We start from the raw sequence: 22,654 nt of genomic DNA on the forward strand, positions 1-22,654 counted from the left end.
AACCAGTCATACCGCAGCTGGGGAACCTTGCTGTGTCCATTGACTATCACGCTTCCTATTACTAGTGACCGCATTATCCATTCTAAAACACTTTAGGACATACTGAGCTCATGGAACCTGTTATATAATTGCGAGTTTTTATTTTCCAAGTTGAATGCGCTCAGCAGTTCAACACCACAAACCAGTGTAACAAGGGCTGACAGCTACACACTAGATTAATATAAAATTGTCTCCTACTGTCAAATTCAGAGCTATCAAGTATTTGAGCGGAACACACATCCCCTCTAATATTGTTGCCCATCACTCATATTTGGTGGTTTTAATTGGGATGGGATTTCCTAGCCCTGAACAAATCCACCGCTGATTTCACAGCGACCAGTTAAATGAACCTATTTTGATCCTTGGAGTTTAGACTGCAGTGCAACAGCGTGGAGTAGGGGCATCATGTTTAAATGCTCTTTAACAAGAAAATGCAATACTGCCAGTTAACACTAGGGTGCATGGGATGGCAGGGTTAGAGTTCAGATTGAAAGCTTGAAATTCTGAGCTAACGTAATGCTTCCTAGCATCACAAAGCTGATAACAATCTTCACCCACCAAGAGTAGGCAATGGAAACTCCTGCATGTGTTCTGTATGCATTCCTGAAATTTTATTTTAAGTAACTGGAGATTTTAATACAGCATGATTTGGGCTTTATCAGTAAATTGTGGCTTGCTCCCTCGTAGTTTGGGCGTATGCAGATTGAAGAGGAATAAAAGGTGCATTCACATGGCACCATTCACGATCACTGGATGTCTGCAAGTATCTTACAACTGGTGAGGTAAGTTTCAAATGTAGCCACCATTTAGGGAATGAGGCAAACAATCTGGCAACAGCAAGCCCCTCCCAAACAGCAAGATGATACCAATTAAATAATCTGGTTAATGAAGGGATAAATACTGGGCAGGACAGCAAGGATGGCTCCCCCACTCTTCTCTGAAATAGTGCCATTGAATTGTTTTTACATCCACATCCAACAGAAGTTGAGGCTCTCCATTTAACATATCATGTGGATTGAAAGACAGCACCTTCAACAGTGTTGCACCTCCTCACTGCTGCACTAAAGAACCAGGTGAGAATTCTGTGCTCAAATCCTGGAGTAGGAATTAAACTCATACTATATAGGACTTAGGACAGGAGTAGGCTATTTGATCTTTCAACGCTGGCCTGGTTATGGTCTCAATGCTGCGTTCCTGTCTATTCCCCAAAATGCTAGATTCCCTTGGCTTTCAAAACCTACCTAACTCAGTACTGAATAAGTTCAAGGCACAGCTTTCACTGTTTCCTGAGGAAGCAAAAAGGAAAGAAAATCATCATCTCTCTTAAAAGGGAGGCTACATATTCTTCAACTGTGTACTCTGGCACTAGTCTCCACAACAAGAGGACACATGTTTTTCTGTATTGATCCTATCAAGTTGCGTCACAATCTTCTGAGTCAGAGTGCTACAATTGTGCCACAGCTGACACACTGTATTTAAAATCCCATTCATTTTATTTATTTACTCCTCTTAAGATGTGAAGGCATTGTTTAATACAAAAGCATTTCATTACAGTCAGAAGCAAAGCCACAATTGCATTAAATTTGCGAGGCTTGGGTCTGGGAGAGAAAAACAGAAATTGCTGGAAAAAAACTCAGCAGGCCTGGCAGCACCTGTAGAGAGAAATCAGGGTTAATGTTTTGAGTTCTTCAGAAGGTTGAGTTTTTCCAGCAATTTCTGTTTTTGTCTCCCAGGCTCAAACCTCGGAAAATTGTGGCTTTACTTCTGACTGTAATGAAATGCTGGAAAAACTCAGAAATTTCTGAAGAACCCAAAACATTAACTCTGATTTCTCTTAATAGATGCTGCTTTGTTTTTCTAGCAATTTCTGTTTTTGTTTCTGACTTCCAGCATCCACAGTTCTTTTGGTTTTGTAATTAGTATTAATCTGGGAGAAACCACCCTGAGGCCTAGAACCCGTGACTGAAAATGGACATCTCTTCATAACTAGTTCAGAAGTACCACCAAAACAAGTCAAGAAACAAAACTCTTTTCTATACTCGAACAGGGATAAACTGTTCTTCACAAATGTAATAATATTCTTGCACTGGCACAGGGAACGTGTCTCTGAAGATGTTAGCACATAGTATAGGGTCTTCAATGACTTATGATGCCAAGCCCTGTCACTGACTCATGCTTAAACCTAATGAATTCCCACAACCAACCTTGTGATCTTTGCCCTACACCGAAGGTCAACAAAAGGAATTGATTTTTCTCTTTTCCAATCAGTCGTACAGAATGCGATGAGCACAAGACAGTTCAAACCTGTAAATCCAGTAAAGTAAAACCACTGGGTTTCAGTGACATGATTAGTTTCCCTACAGTATGGAACTGAGGTAGGGTGGGGGGAGGGGAAATGAGGAAACTGGTGAAGTCCACATTGATGCCCTGGGGTTGAAGTGTTCCGAGGCGGAAGATGAGACGTTCTTCCTCCAGGCGTCGGGTGGTGAGGGAGCGGCAGTGGAGGAGGCCCAGGACCTGCATGTCCTAGGCAGAGTGGGAGGGGGAGTTGAAATGTTGGGCCACGGGGCAATGGAGTTGATTGGTGCGGGTGTCCCGGAGATGTTCCTTGACGCGCTCTGCGAGGAGGTGTTCAGTCTCCCCAATGTAGAGGAAACTGCTTCAGGAGCAACGGATACAGTAAATGATATTGGTGGATGTGCAGGTGCCTTTCAGGCATAAGTCCAATCCCAGACAAGGGTCCCTAATTTGTTATGATTCTGGAGGGAATTCTTAACCCCAGCATGAAAGACTATGCTCCCAGGTGAAGAGGGATGAACTAAATCCCTTTCTTAATCCATGCCCTCTCTGTTACTCACAACATGGTTAAATTTTTCAAACATCCCTTACCTCGTGGACACCTTTTCCCAATTCACTGACTTTATGTTTTAAAATGAGCTACTTTAACCAGGCTTTCATGAGTGAACAAAACGGTGAGTTGATTAGCTACTAAACATGAGAAAAGAGAATAAATGTGATACAGACACAGGTTAAAAATGTTAATTGAACAGAAAGAGTTTAAAAGATTTAGTAATCAGCCTCTGCTAACATTAAGGCCATAGAGTTGGATATTACTGATAAAATTAAGGCCAGAGACAGATAGAGTTTTAATTAGTTTTAATTACAGAATTAAGGGTTATGGGGAAAGGTCAGGAAAATGGAGTTGAGGATTATGAGATCAGCCATGATGTCATTGAAGTGCAGTGCAGACTCGATGGGCTGAATGGCCTACTCCTGCTGCATCTTAAGGCCTTACAACAATCCAGGTTGTTTTGAAAAGCTTTTTAAAGGGTTGACATTTGAAGATCTCCTTTTCAGGTGTGACATTCCTCGCAGTTGGCGACTGAACTTTCATCTGTCATCATCTTTTGGCTACGTGTCTTCTTTTAAATAATGCATGTTGTAAATTAAAAGTTTGAGATGTCTGTAAGTAATCCGAGGTTATGATTTGTCATTATGCCACCATCCCCATCATCCCGCAACCATCTACAGCCATGTCCATCATTGCTCTGGTTACAAGAAGCAAGCTCAGGAGGGATGGCAGCCTTGCTGCTGTGGATGGACTAACCCCTCACCAGCTTTATCTGGTGGGCTGTTTCACATAAGTGCCCTTGGTATGCTGTTCCCAGCCTAGCACAAAGCTTTATCAGAAAATGTGAAGATTCAGTCTAGAAATACTTTCCAAGGTGGTGTTTGAAGTTTCAATATGAATGAAACCACTTCACTGTTCTCCAAGTTTGTGGGCTTGGTTTCCAGTGTGTACATGTTTCAAAGGAAGGCGCACTTGTCTCATGGGATGGCACAGTGGCTCATTGGCTATCTCTGCTGCCTCACAGCACCAGGGACTGGGTTTGCTTCCCGCCTGGGTGACTGTCTGTGTGGAGTTTGCACATTCTCCCCGTGTCTGTGTGGGTTTCCTCTGGATGCTCTGGTTTCCTCCCACAATCTAGAGATGTGCAGGTCAGGTGGATTGGCAACGCTAAATTGCCAATAGTGTTAGGTGCATTAGTCAGGGGTAAATAAAGGGTCTGGGAATGGGTCTGGGTGGGCTACTCTTTGGAGGGTTGGTGTGGACATGTTGGGCCTGTTTCCATACTGTAAGGCCCAGTGACCCTTCGTTTAAAAAAAAGGTTTTTATGCAGAAAATAGGGTGAGGGGAGGGAATTCTGAGGAAAGGCCACCAGGACATGAAACATTAACTCTGATTTCTCTTCACAGAAGCTGCCAGAGATGTTGAGCTTTTCCAGCCAGATTAGCCCAGATTCTTGTTGCAACCTGAAACGCACTGCCTGAAAAAAACCATCAGGCTCTGAGGAAAGGACAGAGGAGTGGAAAGAGCAGATAGAAATTCTAGGAGAATTCCAGAAGAAAGTATTATTCTTGGGAGTGTTGCCATGAAATGGAAGCATTGTGAGAACCGCACATGATTTTGAGATATCCTCATCCTCCTTAATCATGTAGTAGTCTGTTCACCCTCATTCTCATGAGGCTGTCATTGCCATGACATCCAATTATAATGCAGTGTGTTTGCAATAAGGAAGCCATACTATAACTGCATAGTGTTTTTGGTAAGTTTATATAGGTGGTGCTGTGTGCAGTTTGGTGTCCATATTTAAAGGAGGGATATACATTCCTAAGAGCTGGTAGAGTAAATGTTCATCAGATTGATCTCTAGGATGACAGAGTTGCTCTACAATGGGCGTTCAAGTGAATTAGGTCTGAACTCCTCACCCTTTGGAGTTTTGAAGAATAGACCAGTGAAAGGAAGGTGTTGGTACAGCTTCAAGAAAATAATTGCCCCATTTGACAGCAAGATATTTCAGTAAAGCATGTTCGGCGTGCGCCATATGTCTGTGCCAATGCATCAACACACCTAATGCCTCCACCAGCTGCCATTAGTCTACCCATATGGCCACATGTCAGCAGTAACTCTGCGCACTGTCTGAGTGATCAATTAGTGCACAATACCCATGCTATCATACACAAGGCTGTAGTTGGAGATTACATTTTCATCTCTGCCATCAAGCATAGCTTAACAGTCTGGCTCAGCCCTGACCCAGTTCATACTGAAATAAAAACCAAAAGTGCTAGAGAAACTTGGCAGGTCTGGCAACATCTTTGACTAGAGAAACAGAGAACATTTTGAGTATTGGGTTCTGATGAAGTCAGTTATGATTGTAAGTTAGTACTTACAAAAATTATCTGTTTCTTTCTTCACAGATCTTGCCAGACTAGACAGGTTTCTCTTACACTTTGCTTTTATTTCAACATCCGCAGTACTTTCTTTGCATTTTATACTGAACCAGTAAATGGAAAGTGGATTAAAACAAGGGATGTTCAATGTTGTGTGTAAAAATCATGTTAGCAATAATACCTTCAATCCAATCTTCCCACAAATTAAGACCACTCCCTTATTCAAACCTCTGGAGAATATATTCTTCATTTAGTCTCCCAGTTAAAATGATTGAAAAGCCAATGACAGATCCCGTTGCCGCGGGCAACTAAAGAAGACCCAATTGTATCTCTACTGCTTGTTCCACATGCCCCTCCCCAGACACACATACATACAGACATACACACACAGATAGAGACACACACACACACACACACACACACACACACACACACACAAGTCGAAGGAAGGACAGAAGTTGAAAGTTGCACAAATCTGTCTTCAGCATGTTTGAGAAGAAGAGATCATGGACATTTACAATTGTTATGTTGGGTGATACCAAGAACGTTGATGTTCACAATTGGGCATTGATTCTTGGGTTTGCAGGTAAGCTAAAATTCTTTTGGCCTGCTTGCTTTCCTTGCTGATCAGTTTTCAGCACTCAGAGTCAGAGAGTCTCTGTTCTTTTCAATGGATGAGCAAGGGTGCCTAGTGTCTATCCTCAACATTTACAATGTGACATTTACAATGCTTTGGTCCACACTTGCACCTTTGCCTTTTGAAATCTCTCTCTTTCAAGTTGCCTTGTCAACACAAAAAGTATAGCATTCCAGGGGTTCACACAGTAGTAACTTACAATCGTAACTGAATTCCACTTTTACAAGTAACATTAGCAGCCAGGCTTGCCTTGCAGGCTTGGTCTTAACAGAAAAACATCTTGACCAAAAATTAATTATGTCTGTAAGTATTTCAAGATTCTGAATCATAGAATCCCTACCATGCAGGAAGAGGCCATTCAACCCCTCGAGTCTGCACTGACTATCTGATGATAATCCACTCAGACCCCTATCACCATAATCCCAAATTTACCATGGCTAAGCCACCTATTCTGAATCCCCCTGAATACTATGTGGCAATTTAACATGGCCGAACCACCTTTATCCTGTACATCTATGAACTGCAAGAGGAATTTGGAGTAGTTGGAGGAAGCCTGCACAGACATGGGCAGAATGTGCAAATTCCACACAGTCACCCAAGGCTGGAATCAAACCCGGGATCCAGGTTCTGTGAGGCAACAGTGCTAACCCCAGAGCCACCATAGCACCCTTAATTTATGAATCCATCATCACAGCACACTCCTTTTGTGTTTTAATTACAGATTTCCAGCATTCTTGGTATTTGCTTTTTCTAACATCTCCTTGTGTGGTCAGTATCCAATTTCATTTAATTACCCTTCTATGAAGCGGGGTCTCTCCTTGAGATGTTTTATTACATTAGAAGCAAACTGGCAACATGACTGTTTAGTAACAAATTATGTCCAAACATTTCTGGGGCTCTGTTCCTCCTTCTTAATTGCAGCAGAATGGAACATTTGCCCTTATGCAAATGACTCTAACCCTGGGATTTGGATATCTGGGGTTCAACAACTGGCCTAGCCCAATTTTCCCTCCTGAGATGCAGCTGTGTCTTGCCACTCTATCTGGACTTCAGAAAAATTGAAGTGATCTCATTGAAACATATAAAACACTTTGTGTGTTTCATAGGTTGGATGCTGGGAATCTGTATCCCTTGACTGAGGAGTTGAAAACTCCAGGTCATAGTTTCTGGCTGACGGATCAAGCAGAAGTGGGCAGGAAGACAGTAGAGGAGCCCTTGCGGCCTATCCCCCCTCAAGCCCTACTGTTGAGGGGTGGGGTGCTTCATAAGGGAAAGCAACAGCAGCATCCAGATCAGTAGCACCACGGCTTGCATTGTTGTACAGCGGGGAGGGCCAAAGCATAAGAGAGTGGTAGGAACTCAAGCAAGCCTCCAGGAATGCCAAGTGTATCTCAGCACGGGGACAGGATATACTGAAAGGCGAGCAACCAGAAATTGTGGTCCATATTGGTACTAACAGCATAAGCAGAAAGAAAGATACATAGGGAGTTAGATAAGAAGTCAAAAAGCAGGATACTTAAGGTTGTAATCTCGGGATTACTCCCCGAATCATGTGCTAGTGGGGCCAAAAGTAAGGGGGGTTTAGATTAGAGTAGTGCTGGTAAAGCACAGCAGGTCAGGCAGCATCCGAGGAGCAGGAAAATCTATGTTTCGGACAAAAGCCCTTCATTAAAAGCCCAGGCCAAAAGTAAGATAATACAGTTGAATGTGTGGCTAAAGAGCTGGCATAGGACAGAGGGCTTCAGATATCTGGACCATTGGGATCTATTCCAGGGCAGGATGGACCTGTACAAGGAGGACAGGTTGCATTTAAAATGGAGGGGCACCAATACCCTGTTAGGGAGGTTTACTAAGGTCACTTGGGTGGGTTTAAACTAGTGTGGCAGAAGGGTGGGAACCAGGGCAGTAGGCCAGCATGTAGAGTGATTGAGAATGTAAAGGTTGAATCAAGTATGTCAAATAAGAACAGGCAGGACTGATGGTCTGAAGTGTATTTATTTTAATGCAAAATAAGATAGATGAGCAGAGTGCCTGGATTAGTACATGGGATTTCAATGTGGTAGCCATTCTCTCAAACCCCAGAATGAGAGGTGGATTGGACTGGCAGGGTTCAGATGTTTTAGGTGTGATAGAGAGAAGTGTAAAAGGGCTGGGAAGTTGTGTGACTGATTAAGGAGAATGTCATAGTTGCACTGAGCAAGAACATCTTGGAAGGCTCACCCAGTGAGACCATATGGATAGAACTCAGAAAAAAGAAATCAGCAACCACTATTTTGATGTTATGCTATAGGCTTCCCAATAGCCAGCAGGAGATAGAGTAAGCAGATCATGGAATGATTAAAAACAACCGGGGTTTCTCTCGTGGGTGATTTTAACTTCCCTAACATTGACTGGGATTCCTTCAGTGTCAGGGACTTAGATGGGACAGAATGTGTTAGGTGCATCCAGGAGAGTTTCTTGCAACAATTTGCAGGGAACCAGGGAAGGGGCCATATTAGAACCTTGTACTGGAGAATGAACTAGGCCATGTGATCAAAGTTTTGATGGAGGAGCATTTTGCCAGATCTTAATTCTGCCAGATTGAAAATAGTTATAGATAAGGAGAAGATTGGTCCTCAGGTGAAGGTGCTAAATTGGAAGAAAGTACCAGAAAGGAACCGGAGAAATTAGGTTGGGCGTGGCTGTTTGAGGGTAAATGCACATCTGACATGTGGGAGTCTTTTAAAGGCTAGTTGATCAGAGTTCAGGACCAGCATGTTCCTGTGAGAATGAAAGGTAAGGATGGTAAGATCCAGGAACTTTGGATGACAAGAGACATTGAAAGTTTAGTCAAAAAAGGAAGCATACGTAAGATTTTGGAAAGTGAAATCAGATAAGGTCCCTCAGGAACATAAGGAAGCAGGAAAGAACTCAGACAAGGAATTAGGAGGGCTAAAGGTGTCCATGAAATATCCTTGGCAAGTAGGAGGAAGGAGAATTCCAAAGCATTTTATACATATATTAGGAACAAGAGGGTAGCTCAGGAAAAGGTAGGTCCACTCAAGGACAAAGGAGGGAATTTAAGCATGGAGCCAGAGGAAGTGTGTGAGGTCCTTAATAACTAGTTTGTCTCAATATTCACTACAGAGAAGGACATGAATGATAGTAAGATTAGAGAAGGGTATATTGATATTCCAGGAAATGTTGATATGAAGAAGGAGATGATATTGGGTGTCTTGAAATTCATTAAGGTAGGTAAGTGTCTAGGGCCTGATGGGATCTATCCCAGGATACTGAAGGAGGGAAGACAGGAGATTTCTGGAGCCTTGACAAGGATCTTATATCCTCTTTAGCCACAGACAAGGCCCCAGAAGACTGAGAATAAACTTGTGTTCCTTTGTTCAAGAATAGCAACAGGAATAATACAGGAAATTATTGACTGGTGAGCTTTACATCATTGACAGGGACATTATTGGAGAAGATTCTTAGGGATAGGATTTACTCGCATTTGAAAAAGAATGGAGTTATTAGGGACAATCAGCATGGCTTTGTGGAGGGGAGGTCTTGTCTCATAAATTTAGTTGAGCTTTTTCAGGAAGTAATGAAGATGATTGATAAATGTAGGGCAGTGGATATTGTCTAAATGAACTTTACATAGTAGGCTGGTCCAGAAGATTAAGTAACATGTATCCATGGTGAGCTGGTAAGTTGAATACAAAGTTGGCTTGGTCTTGGAGACAGAAGGTAGTTGTGGGAAGGTGTTTTGTCTGACTGGAGGCCTGTGAACAGTTGTGTTCCCTAAGAATCAGTGATGTGACCCCTATATAAATGAATTGATGAAAATATAGGTGATCTGTTTAGTAAGTTTGCAGGCAACTTAAAAATTGGTGGAGTTATGGTTAGTGAGGAAGGTTTGAAAAGATACAGCAGGATACAGATCAGTTGGAAACTGGGCAGACAAATGTCAGAATAAGTTTAATCTGGACAAGAGTGAGGTGATGCTTTTTGAGAGATCCGTAGGAGCACTGATCGACAGAGGAAACGTGGTGTGCAAGTTCATAGCTCCCTGAAAGTGGCAATGTAGACGGATAAGGTGTATGGCACACTTACCATAATCAATCGAGGCACAGAGTATAAATGTTGGCAAGACATGTTCTAGCTGTATAATACTTTATTTAGGCCACATTTGGAATACTGTGTGCAGTCCTGGTCACCACAAGAAGGAACTGGAGGCTTTGGAGAGGGTGCAAAGGGGTTATAGGATGTTGCCTGGAGTGTTTGGACAGATTTTGCTAGAGTGAGAGTCGGAGGCTGAGGGATGTCCTGATACAAGTATATCAAATTATGAAGGCATGGATTGTGTGGATAGTCAGAATCCTTTCTCCCCAGGGTGAAAACATCACATACTAGGGGGCATCAGTTTAAAGTGAGAGGGGTCAAATGTAAAGGAGATGTGTGGGGCAAGTATTTTATTTTAGGGTAGTTAGTGCCTGGAACTGCCAGGGGAGGTGGTAGAAACAGATATGTTAGCAACATTGAAAGGATATTGAGACAGACATGTGAACCGGCAGGAATAGAGGAATATGAACAATGGGCAGGCAGTTGGGATTAGTTTAGAATAACATCACGGTCAGTGCAGACATGGTGAGCTAAAAAGCCTGTTCCTGTGCGATACCATTCCAGGTTCTATGCTATAATAGGAAGACTTCAAGCTGAGGCCATTTGCTTACTTATCGTGAGGGAGTAAAAACTTAAGAACCATTATGCCCACCAGGGCATTCCTCTGCATTTCTTCAACAAGGTTAGTGCTATTGGGAAGATTAAAATATGGATATACATCTTAGTGAAGACAGCGCTTATAACTTGAGCAGGAAGTGTGGTCGGATTTGCTAATCTTGTTGCTTTTGTCTATTCCTTGCTGTTTTGTTTGTTGCAGAGCCTCTGTTAATTAGAAGTTACTGGAAGTCATTATCCTTGGAGAAAACTAAACTCATTTGAAGACCCCCAAAACAGCTCTAAATGCAGAGCATCAGAAAACATAGTCCAGGACTGAAGCCTTATCTCGGAGAGCAATGTTGGACTAAGAGAGTGTTAGGTTTCACATGTAAATGTCAGAGTAGCATACTGAGTCAGATGGCTATAGATTTGTGACCCACTGCAGAGAGTTAAACACAAACTTCAGGCCAACAATGCAGCATTCCCTCAGTACTGCACAAAAGTGACAAAAGCCCTGTTTGACCACCTCAATAGATGGGAAAGGTCTCACATCACTATTTTTAAGCAGTTCGGGGATCAAAATGATTAAAACAGATTATCTGGCTATTTCAATATTGCTGTCTGTGGGAGCTTCCTGGTCACAAATGAGCTATTACCACAGAGAATACACTTCAAAAAAAGTAATCCATTAGCTGGAAAGCGCTTTGTGATTTGGGAAAGGCACCACACAAATGCAACTCCTTCTTTAAAAAAATGCAATCACGATATTCATTATTTCACGATGGAATCAATTTCAGGAACGAGGGGCTGTAGCAGCAGCTCTTCAATCAAAGCAGTTACAACTTACAATCCCCTCTAACACAGCCAGGATGATCTAATAGTCCTTGGGGTAACAATACAAAACAGTAAAACAGGGCAGCCTGAAAGTGGTTTTCTTTCTTTTCCTTTTACACGGTCTATGTTCAGAGTATGCCGCACAAAAGCAAATAACACGCTCATTCCAAATTCCAATATACTCCAACTAAATCCCTCTGAGCACATCCAGTTTGTTGCTGCTTCGAGATCCCAGCTGGCATCTATCACCCTGGATTTTGCTGCCAATTATACAAAAAGCAACGCACTTAACTCCACGTATACCAGCCTTAAATGAATATGAATGGTCTAATTTAGACAAATAACCTTGCGGTTATCACAGATTCACAAACCCCTGTGTCATTATTCATGCCACTGTTGAGCCACATAGGTTATTAGTGATGAAACTGTGTCTGTATGAGCGCAATTAGGTTCAGAATAATGCTGTGCTTGATAGGATTATGTATTTCTCATTGCAATCGTGCGTAAAGGACACAGCTTAATGAGCCCAGACCTGTGGAAAAACAATTGAAAACCTGGCCTCGAGAGCTCTGCTGCTCAAATTATCCACTTGGCTGAAGATTTTGTTGGAGATTCATCGAGCTCTCACTCGATATTGCCCTTTCATGTTTCGTTAGCTGCAATAATCTTTTAATACATACAAACCTTTTTGATTGTTTTTGCCAGCATGCAACTGGAGGGCACTCTGGCTAAGCCAGTGCTCTAACAGATTCCCCTTTCTATAAATTACTAAAATCTTTGAGTGCTTTTCAATGTATCATACACTGTCACTAAGTGCCAGAGTGATCATGTACACACAGTGGGGATCGTGCACGCACTGTCCCAGAGCACAGTGGGGATCGTGCATGCACTGTCCCAGAGCACAGTGGGGATTTTGGGCACACAAGCCCAGAGCCTAGTGGGAGAATCAAACACATATTGTCCCAGAGCACAGTGGGCATCACACACACACTGTTCCAGAGCACAGTGGGAATCACACATACAATGTTCCAGTGCACAGTGGGGATCACGCACACACTGTTCCAGAGCACAGTGGGGATCACGCACACACTGTCCCAGTGCACAGTGGGGATCACGCACACACTGTCCCAGTGCACAGTGGGGATCACACGCACACTCCCAGAATACCGCTATGATCACACACACTGTCCCAGAGCACAGTGATGATCACACAAACACACTGTCCCAGTGCACAGTGATGATCACACACACACTGTCCCAGAGCACAGTGGGGATCATGCAAACACTGTTCCATAGCACTGTGACGATCAAGCCTACACTGTGCCAGAGCTCAGTGGAGATCATGCACACACTGTCCCAGAGCATAGTGGAAATCATGCACACATTGTCCCAATGCATAGTGGTGATCACACATACATTGTTCCACAGCACAGTGGGGATGACGCATACACTGTCCCAGAATAGTGGTAATCATGTGCACACTGGCCCAGAGCACAGTGGGGATCACATACACACAGTCCTAGAGCACAGTGAGGATCATGTGCACACTATACCAAAATGCAATGATGATCATGTGCACACCACACCGGCCCAGATCACAGAGATAACCACAAACACACTGTCCCATAGCACAGCAGGGATCACGTGTATCCTGTCCAAGAGCACCAGGGTGATCACGCGCAAACGGTTTCAGAGCACAGTGATGATCATGCGCACATTGTCCCAGAGCACAGTGGGGATTGTGTACACACTGTTCCAGAACAAAGTGGGGATCATGCGCACATTGTCCCAGAGTACAGTGGGGATCGTGTATACACTGTTCCAGAACAAAGTGGGGATCATGCGCACATTGTCCCAGAGCACAGTGGGGATTGTGTATACACTGTTCCAGAACAAAGTGGGGATCATGCGCACATTGTCCCAGAGCACAGTGGGGATTATGTGTACACTGTTCCAGAACAAAGTGGGGATCATGCGCACATTGTCCCAGAGCACAGTGGGGATTACGTACACACTGTCCCAGAACAGAGTGGGGATCATGTGCACATTGTCCCAGACCTTAATGGCGTTAAGGTTACTTTCACACAGTTAAGACTCTAATCACTGGTCTAACGTGAGGTTTGTGCAGAACAAGGAAGTACGTTTTATATTTGATCTGGGATTGCAGCAAAGATCAATTACAACCCCCATTTGAACATTACTCACGTTTTGTGTAGGTTCCTGAAATGATGGTGGCAGTGGTGACGAATGCTGCGAGTCTGACTTGTGTTGCATTGGGTAAGGCTTACGGCCTACTTTCAGATCACTGGTGCTTGACTGCTGTAAGGAGAAAAGTAATATCTTCAGTAGACAGAATAGACTTCCTATACAGGCTACTAGGCACATAAAATTGGCTGAGTGAGTGATAGGTAACACAGGGTAATGGATTAATAACTATTCCTGTGGACTGGAGTAAGGTTGGCAGTGGAGTTCTCCAAGGATCAGCATTGGGATCCTTGTTTTTCTGATAAATAATCCAGGTCTCAGTGGCAGAGGACAATTTCAAAGTTTACAGGCAACACAAAACTTGGGAGGATTGTGAGGAGGACAGTGTAACATTTCAGGCAGATATTGGCAAATTGGTGGATAGGTGGCAATTAAGTTCAAAACACAGAAATATGAGGTGATATGCTATAGAGTCAGAGTCATAGAGATGTACAGCATGGAAACAGACCCTTCGGTCCAACCTGTCCATACTGACCAGATATCCCAACCCAATCTAGTCCTACCTGCCAGCACCCGGCCCATATCCCTCCAAACCCTTCCTAGTCATATACCCATCCAAATGCCTCTTAAATGTTACAACTGTACCAGCCTCCACCACTTCTTCTGGCAGCTTGTTCCATACATGTACTACCCTCTGTGGCACAAAGAATTTGTTGTGACAGTATAAAATAATGAGTACTATTCTAAAGGGGGTACAGGAACTGAGAGACTGGGTGGAAATATACAATAAGTCATTAAAGGCAGCAGGAGAGGTTGAGTGATTAATAAAACGTACAGTATGCTAGGCTTCATTCATTGGGGTATAAAATACGTGAGCACGGATGTTAAGAACTTATATCAGACACTGGTGAGACTCCAGGGCTGTGCTGTGGACAGTTCTGGGCATCATACTTTAGGAAGGACATGAATGCATTGCAGAGAATGTAGAAGAGGCATTTGAGAATGGTTCCAGGGTTAAGACACTTCAATTGAGAGGAAAGACTGGAGCAGTTGGGACTGGTCTCTTAGAGAGGTGAAGGCAGAGGGGAGATTTGATACAAGTTTTCAAAACCTTGAAGGATCTGAACAGCTTGGATCAGAAACTATTACTGTTCATAAAAAGATTGAGAAGTAAAAGACACGATTTTGAAGTGCTGTGTAAAAGAAGCAAATACAAAGTGGGAAAAGAGACCTTTTTCGATGGGCTGAATGGCCTACTCATATCCCTATGTTCTTAGCACAAATCAGATTATCTCATACCACTTACTGGCAGAGGAGGTTGGTTCCACAGATTTCAGTGTTGGCCACTCACAGCAGGCCACCCAAATGTGCATGTGTAGTGCCACTGATGGGGAAGGAGCAGGGTGGAACAATGTTTGGATTGGGGCAGTTAGATCCCAGGCTCTGAATTCACTTCGAACATTTTAAAATTCCTTATGTTATTGGTCCTAAGCTTTTGATGCATCACCGAGACATCTCATGTACTGTGATGGCATGGGCAGTGAGTGTGCCTCCTGCAGTTGTGGTGGCAGCATACATGACCTATCCCAATAGGTATTGGTTATTGAGATTGGACAAAGGGCAGCAGGAGCTGGTAAATAAAAGCATGGGACCTTTTAAATGTATATATTGGTCTTTGAATGGGTTTTTAAATGGGTCTTTAGTAATTTCAAAGGAAAATACAGTGGGGGAATATCTGAGGAGGGGTAGACCTTTCAGCCTCTCAAGTTCATTCTGCATTGGACTATTTCTCGCTTGTTGTGTTGTCTGATTTGTCAGAGCAACATAATGCTCTCATGTGTTATGGCCAGATTTATAATGTCGCTAAAATGAATTTCATCAACAGGAAATGCCTGTTAAACGTGATAATGTTGTTGATGTTCCTTTAACACAGATGTTACTCTCTGCAATAATCCTGCTTTTGAAGTTACCAAAAGGTTGGAGAGAAAGTTTGTATTTGCTTGGCACCTTTAATAATCTGACCTCTCCAGACAACTATGTTTTTGTGAGGTTTAATCACTGCTTAATCACCACAAAGGGCCATGTGACAATGTCCAGATAATCTGTTATGAGCAATACTGATCATGGGATAGATGTTGGTTGAGACACTGGTGAAAGTTTCCCTGCTGTTCTTCAAATAGTCAAGCAGGTGGCTGGAAGAACAAAACAAGCCAGGTAGCATCAGGAGGTGGAGAAGTCAATGTTTAGGGTATAACCCTTCTTCAGGACTGGGGATAGGTGTAGGGGGAGCTGCAGATAAAGACAGTGGCGGAGGGCAGGGTGATGGTGGGAATAGGTGGAGACAGGTACAGCGCATGATCTGGTTGGTCAATGGGAGGAATGAATCTGGTTGGTGGCAGGGAGCAGTGGAAGGTACACCACCCTGTCCCTGCCACCCCAGTTATCTGTAGCTCCCCCCACACCAACCCGCAGTCTGAAGGGTTACACCTGAAACATTGACTTGTGCATCTCATGATGCCGCTTGGCTTGCTGTGTTCTTCCAGCCTCCTGCCAGTTCATTTTGAATTCTAGAATCTGCAGTTTTTTTTGTCTCTTCTTTTAACAATGACATGGGAACAATTTACATCCATTTGAGACATCAGCTGAGGTCTCAGCTCATCACCCCCTCTCAAAGACTGCACATTGGACAGTCCAACACTCCCCAAATACAGGGTTAAAGTGGCAGGGTAGATGCTGTGCTTAATTTTCTGCAGCGGAATTTGACCCAAGGGAAGTAACACCCACTGAACCAGCCTGTAACAATGATGAGGGTTAATCACCTCTGACCATCTGTGTTTTTTCCAGTCACTGTTATGTGGCAAATATTTCTGTTCAAAAGGCTTATGAGATCTTTACGAATGGTGGCCTAGAGGAGACACTGAGCTTGTAAGGGAGCTGAATCAACATATCCAAATGAGTTACATTCATGTTAAAATTGGTTTGCAAAGGCTGCAGTTAGACTTGTGCATTCTTAAAAACATGGAAAGGTCAGAGCTACTCATTCCACATTTAATGGTTAAGGGCATCAGTTACTATCACACTGACTCATGTAGCCCTACATGCTGGAGTGGCAGAACCATCAGTCTGAATGGTGAAGCCTGAAGGATATATCCACGCACTCCTATCCCAGTACTAGTCCCACTTAACTAATGAAAGACAATTGCAGGGAAGAGACCTAAACACAAAGCAGCAGTTCTCAATTAGAAAATTTGACCACAATTCTTCATGACATTGGCATTGCTATCTGGTGCTGAAAATGTGTTGCTGGAAAAGCGCAGCAGGTCAGGCAGCATCCAAGGAACAGGAGATTCGACGTTTCGGGCATAAGCCCTTCTTCAGCCCTTATTCCTGAAGAAGGGCTTATGCCCAAAACGTCGAATGTCCTGTTCCTTGGATGCTGCCTGACCTGCTGCGCTTTTCCAGCAACACATTTTCAGCTCTGATCTCCAGCATCTGCAGACCTCACTTTCTCCTCGAAGATTGCAATCTGGTGGTCTACATAAGTGATCCGAGGAAGAAATCAGCTGAAAAATATTCCCAGCAAACAGATGCTATTGGGCAGTACAAGGGGAAAGGGCCAAACTCCCCCAAACTTCTACATCTCCTTTTAGTCGCTATGCAAATACAGTAGTGCTACGTGGAATAAATTATTGATGGGAGTGGTGGAGGGAGCTGCTGCATTGAATCACAAATGATGTTTGTTGTGGTGACTGTTTAAGCCAGTAATGGCTGCAGACTCAGCTTGATTTTTTAAAAAGTGCATGAGTTGACACCCTCAGTTAACACCTGTCAGCATGTTTACAGACACTAACACACACAACATAAATGTGAAACAGAACCTGAAAACCCAGGAGCAAAATACTTCTGCTACGGTACAAATCTCATGAGTGGAGCTGGTACAAAGAAGTTATTTATGAATCATTCCCATTGATTGGATACCAATGAATACTGAATTAATGCCAAATCAATGTGCCAGGTTTAATTCCCCTCCACTGCACTATTTTGGCACAAACCATAGTTTCTTACAAATCACTTTTAAAACAAGTCAGTGTTATTATATAGATCCACTCAATTACTTTGTGATATTGTCTGATATATCAGGCAGAGCACACCCACCCCTTACAGTGTGAGTGTGGTTATAAGCCACTGGAAGGGCACCTTGTGGTGCAGTGGTAGTGTCCCTACCTCTAAGCCAGGTGGCCTGCTCCAGTCCCACACACTCCAGAGGTGTATCATAACATCTTTGCACAGATTAATTAGACCATATCACTGATGCCTTGGCTTATTACTTCAAGTCGTATCGCACCCTATGACATGGCACAGTCACTACAGAAAGCCTATTCTTCTCATAATCAAATCTTCACCGCTACACTTTCTTCCTGTCATAACCACATAACCTTCATGAATTCCATCCATGGAATAAACTCGCAAACACTCAACAGAAGAGCAGGAACTGACCCAGAGATTCATATGGGCAAATACCAACTGCATTTATTCCTCTGACAAATTGCTTTCTAATGATGGTTTGTTTTGGAAAGGGTGTGTTCTAAAGCTAATTGGCTGTCTTTAAGTAATCACCAATCTCTCCACCAACGAATGTCCCCCCACTTCCTTTCTGCAGTTGGGGGACTACAGCTGGTTTTTATCACAATCTATCTCTCGAGCTTCTCTTAATCCCAGCAGTTGAGATCAGTGTATTCCGTGCTCCAGGGCTGGGACCTTTTCAGTCCAAAACCCCTGAAGGGGCCCAGTGGGACCATTCATCTGTGCAGCTGTCAGCCACTCTCAGATCTGGAGCAGGTATTCGTCCCTTGAGAACGCCACTCACTGACCTCCCACACGCCTGCTGCAGTCTAAGTACTCGCACAGCTAATAAACTTAGCAGTCCCTGGGCGGTTCAGAGTTGGAACCTTTCCCTAGATCTGTAGGAACCGCGGTTCAAAAATCATTGCAGATTTGACACCTTATTGTAACATTGCCTCATTAAGTCCGCATTATCTCTTTCCTTTCTCATTGCCCAATTACACTGTATTTCTAAAGTATCACCCAAGTGTTTTTTTCTCTCTCTTTGTTTAAATGGGACCTTTCCGGAGCTGAAAAGCAATGTTTCAAACAACATCAGGCTTTACACTCTTGTAGCTTCATTATGTGCCGGCCTCTGGAGAATTTAATCAGGCTGCTCTTTCAAAGAGTATCACAAATGCGATGGACCGAATGGTTTACTTTTGTGCTATGTGACTTACAACTACACTCACTTGCTGAGGTGGCAGATACATGTGAAATGCAGATCACTAGCACCAATATGAAAAAGAAACACAAAAATGAAGCTTCAATTTCACTGCCTGATCTGACCTCAGGTTAGCAATAGTGAGGAGTGGACACAGGAAATCTGAGCTAAAGAGGTTTAAAAAAACGTCCAGAATTGGGGTTGAGGACGGGGGGATAGCGAAAGCCCAGTGTGGATGCTGGGCCAGATTGCTCTCAAAGGAATGTGATTGAAACTTGACTATCAGGAAGAGTTCCCTCGAATGCTAAAATACTTGTGTGGCATTTGTTTATGAAAATGCCTAACAACTATGTGAACCTTCCAGGGAGATTAACCAGTGCACTCCCAAAGGAATGAAAGTCCATGAAGAGGCGGAACAAAGCAATGTTTCCTTTCAGATAGCCTGCCACAACGTAGTTTCAAATGTACCCAAGTGACCTCAACAAGCTGCTTGGAGATACACAGCAGATAGCCACAGCTCAGTACCTCCACGCCGTAAGACCATAAGACATAGGAGCAGAAATTAGGCCATTCAGTCCAACAAATCTGCTCTGTCATTCAATCATGGCTCCTATGTTTCTCAGCCCCATTCTCCCACTTTCTTCCTGTAACCCTTGATCCCCTTTACAATCAAGAACCTATCTATCTCCGTCTCAATGACCTGGCCTGCACAGGCCTCTGTGGCAGTGAATTCCATCGATTCACCGTTCTCCGGCTGAAGACATTTCTCCTTATCTCTGTTCTAAAAGCCTTTACTCTAAGGCTCTAAGTGCCCTCAGGTCCTAGAATGAAGTCTTGGTCTAGAAATCAAGGGCTATGGGGAAATGGCGAGAAAGTGGACGTGAGGAGTGTTCCTATTGATCCTATTGAATTGCGGAGTAGGCTTGAGGGCCAAATAGCTTACTCCTGTTCCCATTTCTAATGGAGAGACCTTGGGCCTTTGTTTTCCTGCACTGGATATATTCCCTGTGTCCTGTATCCGCTGGCCCTTAGCCTATTTTATTTAATAGAAAAAAAGGTGAAACAACGCCATTTAATGGAGGCTCTGTTCAAATAATTTAGAGTTAAGTAAGTATTGAACTATTGACTTAATAATGTAATGCTGGTTGGAGGAGGGGAAGGAAAAATAAATCTGCAAATGTTTATGTTCAGGTAGTTGGATCAGAAACATTATGGTTTCACCCCTGGGAGCTGAATTTGAATACCTTTCATGCAGCTTGTGGGAGTTAAGTATCTCTCTTTCAGACAATCTTTCAGAGCTTTTAAATAATCTCAATTCAAATCCCTTTGGGTTGAGAATTGCAAACACACCAATAATTCAGCACTAATTGGCAACAAAAATAAAAGACATTCCAAGCAGAGTGAAACATTCAACTCGTGAGTGAAGAGGAGATGGGATATGCAGAACCAATGACATGTTTGAGCTCGGATATCAACAGTATCAGTTTATTCTGCTATCAACTCAAAATCAGTCACGTAAGCCTTTCATTCAGTTGTTTTTGATCAGTCTGCCAAGAATGTAACTGAAACTTGGCGGAAATCAAATAAATAATCAGATCATACAGAATGTAGGTTTTGCTGCAGCAAGGATTAGCAATTGGTCAGGCCACGTTTGGAATACTGTGTGCAATTCTGGTCTCTCTGCTATAGGAAGGATGTTGTGAAATTTGAAAGCATTCAGAAAAGATTTACAAGGATGTTGCCAGGGTTGGAGGATTTGAGCTGTAGGGAAAGGATGAATAGGGTGACCTTTTGGAGGTTAATAAAATCATGAGGGGCTAGGATAGGGCAAATAGACAAGATATTTTCCCTAAGGAGAGGGAGTCCAGAACTGGAGGGTATAGGTTTAGGGCGAGGAGGGAAAAATTCAAAAGGGACCTAAGGGACAACATTTTTATGCAGAGGGTGGTACGTGTATGGAATGAGCTGCTAGAGGAAGTGGTGGAGGCTAGTACAAATACAACATTTAAAAGGCATCTGGATGGGCATACGAATAGGAAGGGTTTGGAGGGATATGGGCCAGGTGCAGGCAGGATTGGGTTGGGATATCTAGTCGCCATGGACAAGTTGGACTGAAGGGTCTGTTTCCGTACTGTAAATCTGTGGCTCTATAACTGTTGCGTTGAACTAGAATATCAGGTCTATGCAGGTTTACCTGTCCAGCTTTTTGTGTTAGGTTTTATGCCACTTATTATTATACACTATGGACAGCCTGCAATCAAATATCCATGAATGATGAGTGTAAACTAGGCCAGATCAAGTCAAGTAATAAATCCAGTCAAATCTGTCCATCATTTGACATTTAGAAGGTGATTCCTGTGTGGTTTTAGGATTGTCTTTTCCTTACACACCCCTCCCAGGATTGCACAGGCCTTGATTGTCTGGTTAAAACACAGCCACTGCTTATACAACCTGTGGTACTGGTCAATGTGAGAGCTGAAGGTTAAATGATTAATAGAGAGAATCTTAATGGTGCTGCTAAATCACAGATCATCTCAGATCATTGGGGAAATATTGATTACTTACAATGGGCTTAGAATCTTGAGGTACAGTAGCACCATCTCAGTTATTTTAAACTACAACTAAATTATAGTTGACAATTACAGCTAACTCTGGAACTGTAAAGTAGTTGTTACATTGGGTTTGGATTCATTTGGATTCTGGGGAATCTGTGAACATATCTGTGGGGCAAATTCCAGAAAGGGATGAAAGTTACAACTCAAGCCAATATCAAGCATCGATTTCAAGATACACACTACAAACTTGCACTTTCTAACCAAAAAGCACAGTTTAAGTCTGTTCCAAAAATATACGAGCCTGGGTGAATCCCCAGTTAATCCTCCACCTGGATAGACTGAACAATCCATGCCTGCCCATGGAGCTAAGCTTGCCTGCATGCCTTCACCTGCTTGATGTTCTCATTGCTAAATCTAGTCCTCTTATTCAAAGAGTGAAGGTTTAATCCCTTGGAAAACTAGGTTAGCCCTCATTTCATCAGTGACTGCACTTCAAAATTAGTCCTGAAGCACACTGATGCTGCCACATAAATGCACATTCTTGATTGTTGATGAATGCTTCTACGTTCTGTGAAAGCTTTAGTTGATAATGGAATCTTGTGACATTTCATACATATGTTTTGGAAACTTTACATTCTCAAACTAGTGTCTTCACACACTCCTACTATGCATTCCCCCCCACAGGATTTCAACTACATATTTTTTCATAACTATTAATACAGGCAATTTTACTGTTCAATGACAAATAGTTGGAGGAAATTGGGGAGGAAGCACATGCATTTTTGAATATCTGTCAATGATTTGCACTTATGTTTAGAGACACTTAAGAGGATTGATGCACAGAAATTGTCTCCGACACTGGATTAGTTAAAATAAAACCACTTGATATGAGACACTGAGTATAACAAACAGTAAATCCAGTCTGCTCTCTCTCTCCTTCCAATACATCTCCTCTTACTGGAGGAAATCATCTTTTTTTTTGTACACTGACCATTAAACTATCCAATTAACAATTAAAACGAACGACTAATTACAACAGCAAAAATGAAAAATGGTATGGAAAGAGGGAGGGGCTAAATCAAAATGGAGTTAAAGAGGGAAATCATTTTTTAAAAGTCTGAACCATTATCTGTCGTGATTATAATGAGTTTAGCCAGCTGGACCTCAAAGAATATGAGTTCCCTGATTGGG

General features: G+C 42.9%; 1 protein-coding gene across 3 annotated transcripts in view; it reads right to left on the minus strand.

Moving 5' to 3' along the window:
* LOC132818396 (coiled-coil domain-containing protein 85C-like) overlaps positions 1-22,654 on the minus strand; it is a 237,454-nt gene that overhangs the window by 15,934 nt on the left and 198,866 nt on the right. For all 3 annotated transcript variants that reach the window (XM_060829382.1, XM_060829383.1, XM_060829381.1), the window contains one exon: positions 13,643-13,756. In XM_060829382.1, the coding sequence (XP_060685365.1) occupies positions 13,643-13,756 (114 nt within the window). The remainder of the gene's footprint in view (positions 1-13,642; positions 13,757-22,654) is intronic.

This window comes from Hemiscyllium ocellatum, chromosome 8 (genome assembly GCF_020745735.1).
Source record: "Hemiscyllium ocellatum isolate sHemOce1 chromosome 8, sHemOce1.pat.X.cur, whole genome shotgun sequence".
In the NCBI taxonomy this organism is placed as follows: Eukaryota; Metazoa; Chordata; class Chondrichthyes; order Orectolobiformes; family Hemiscylliidae; genus Hemiscyllium; species Hemiscyllium ocellatum.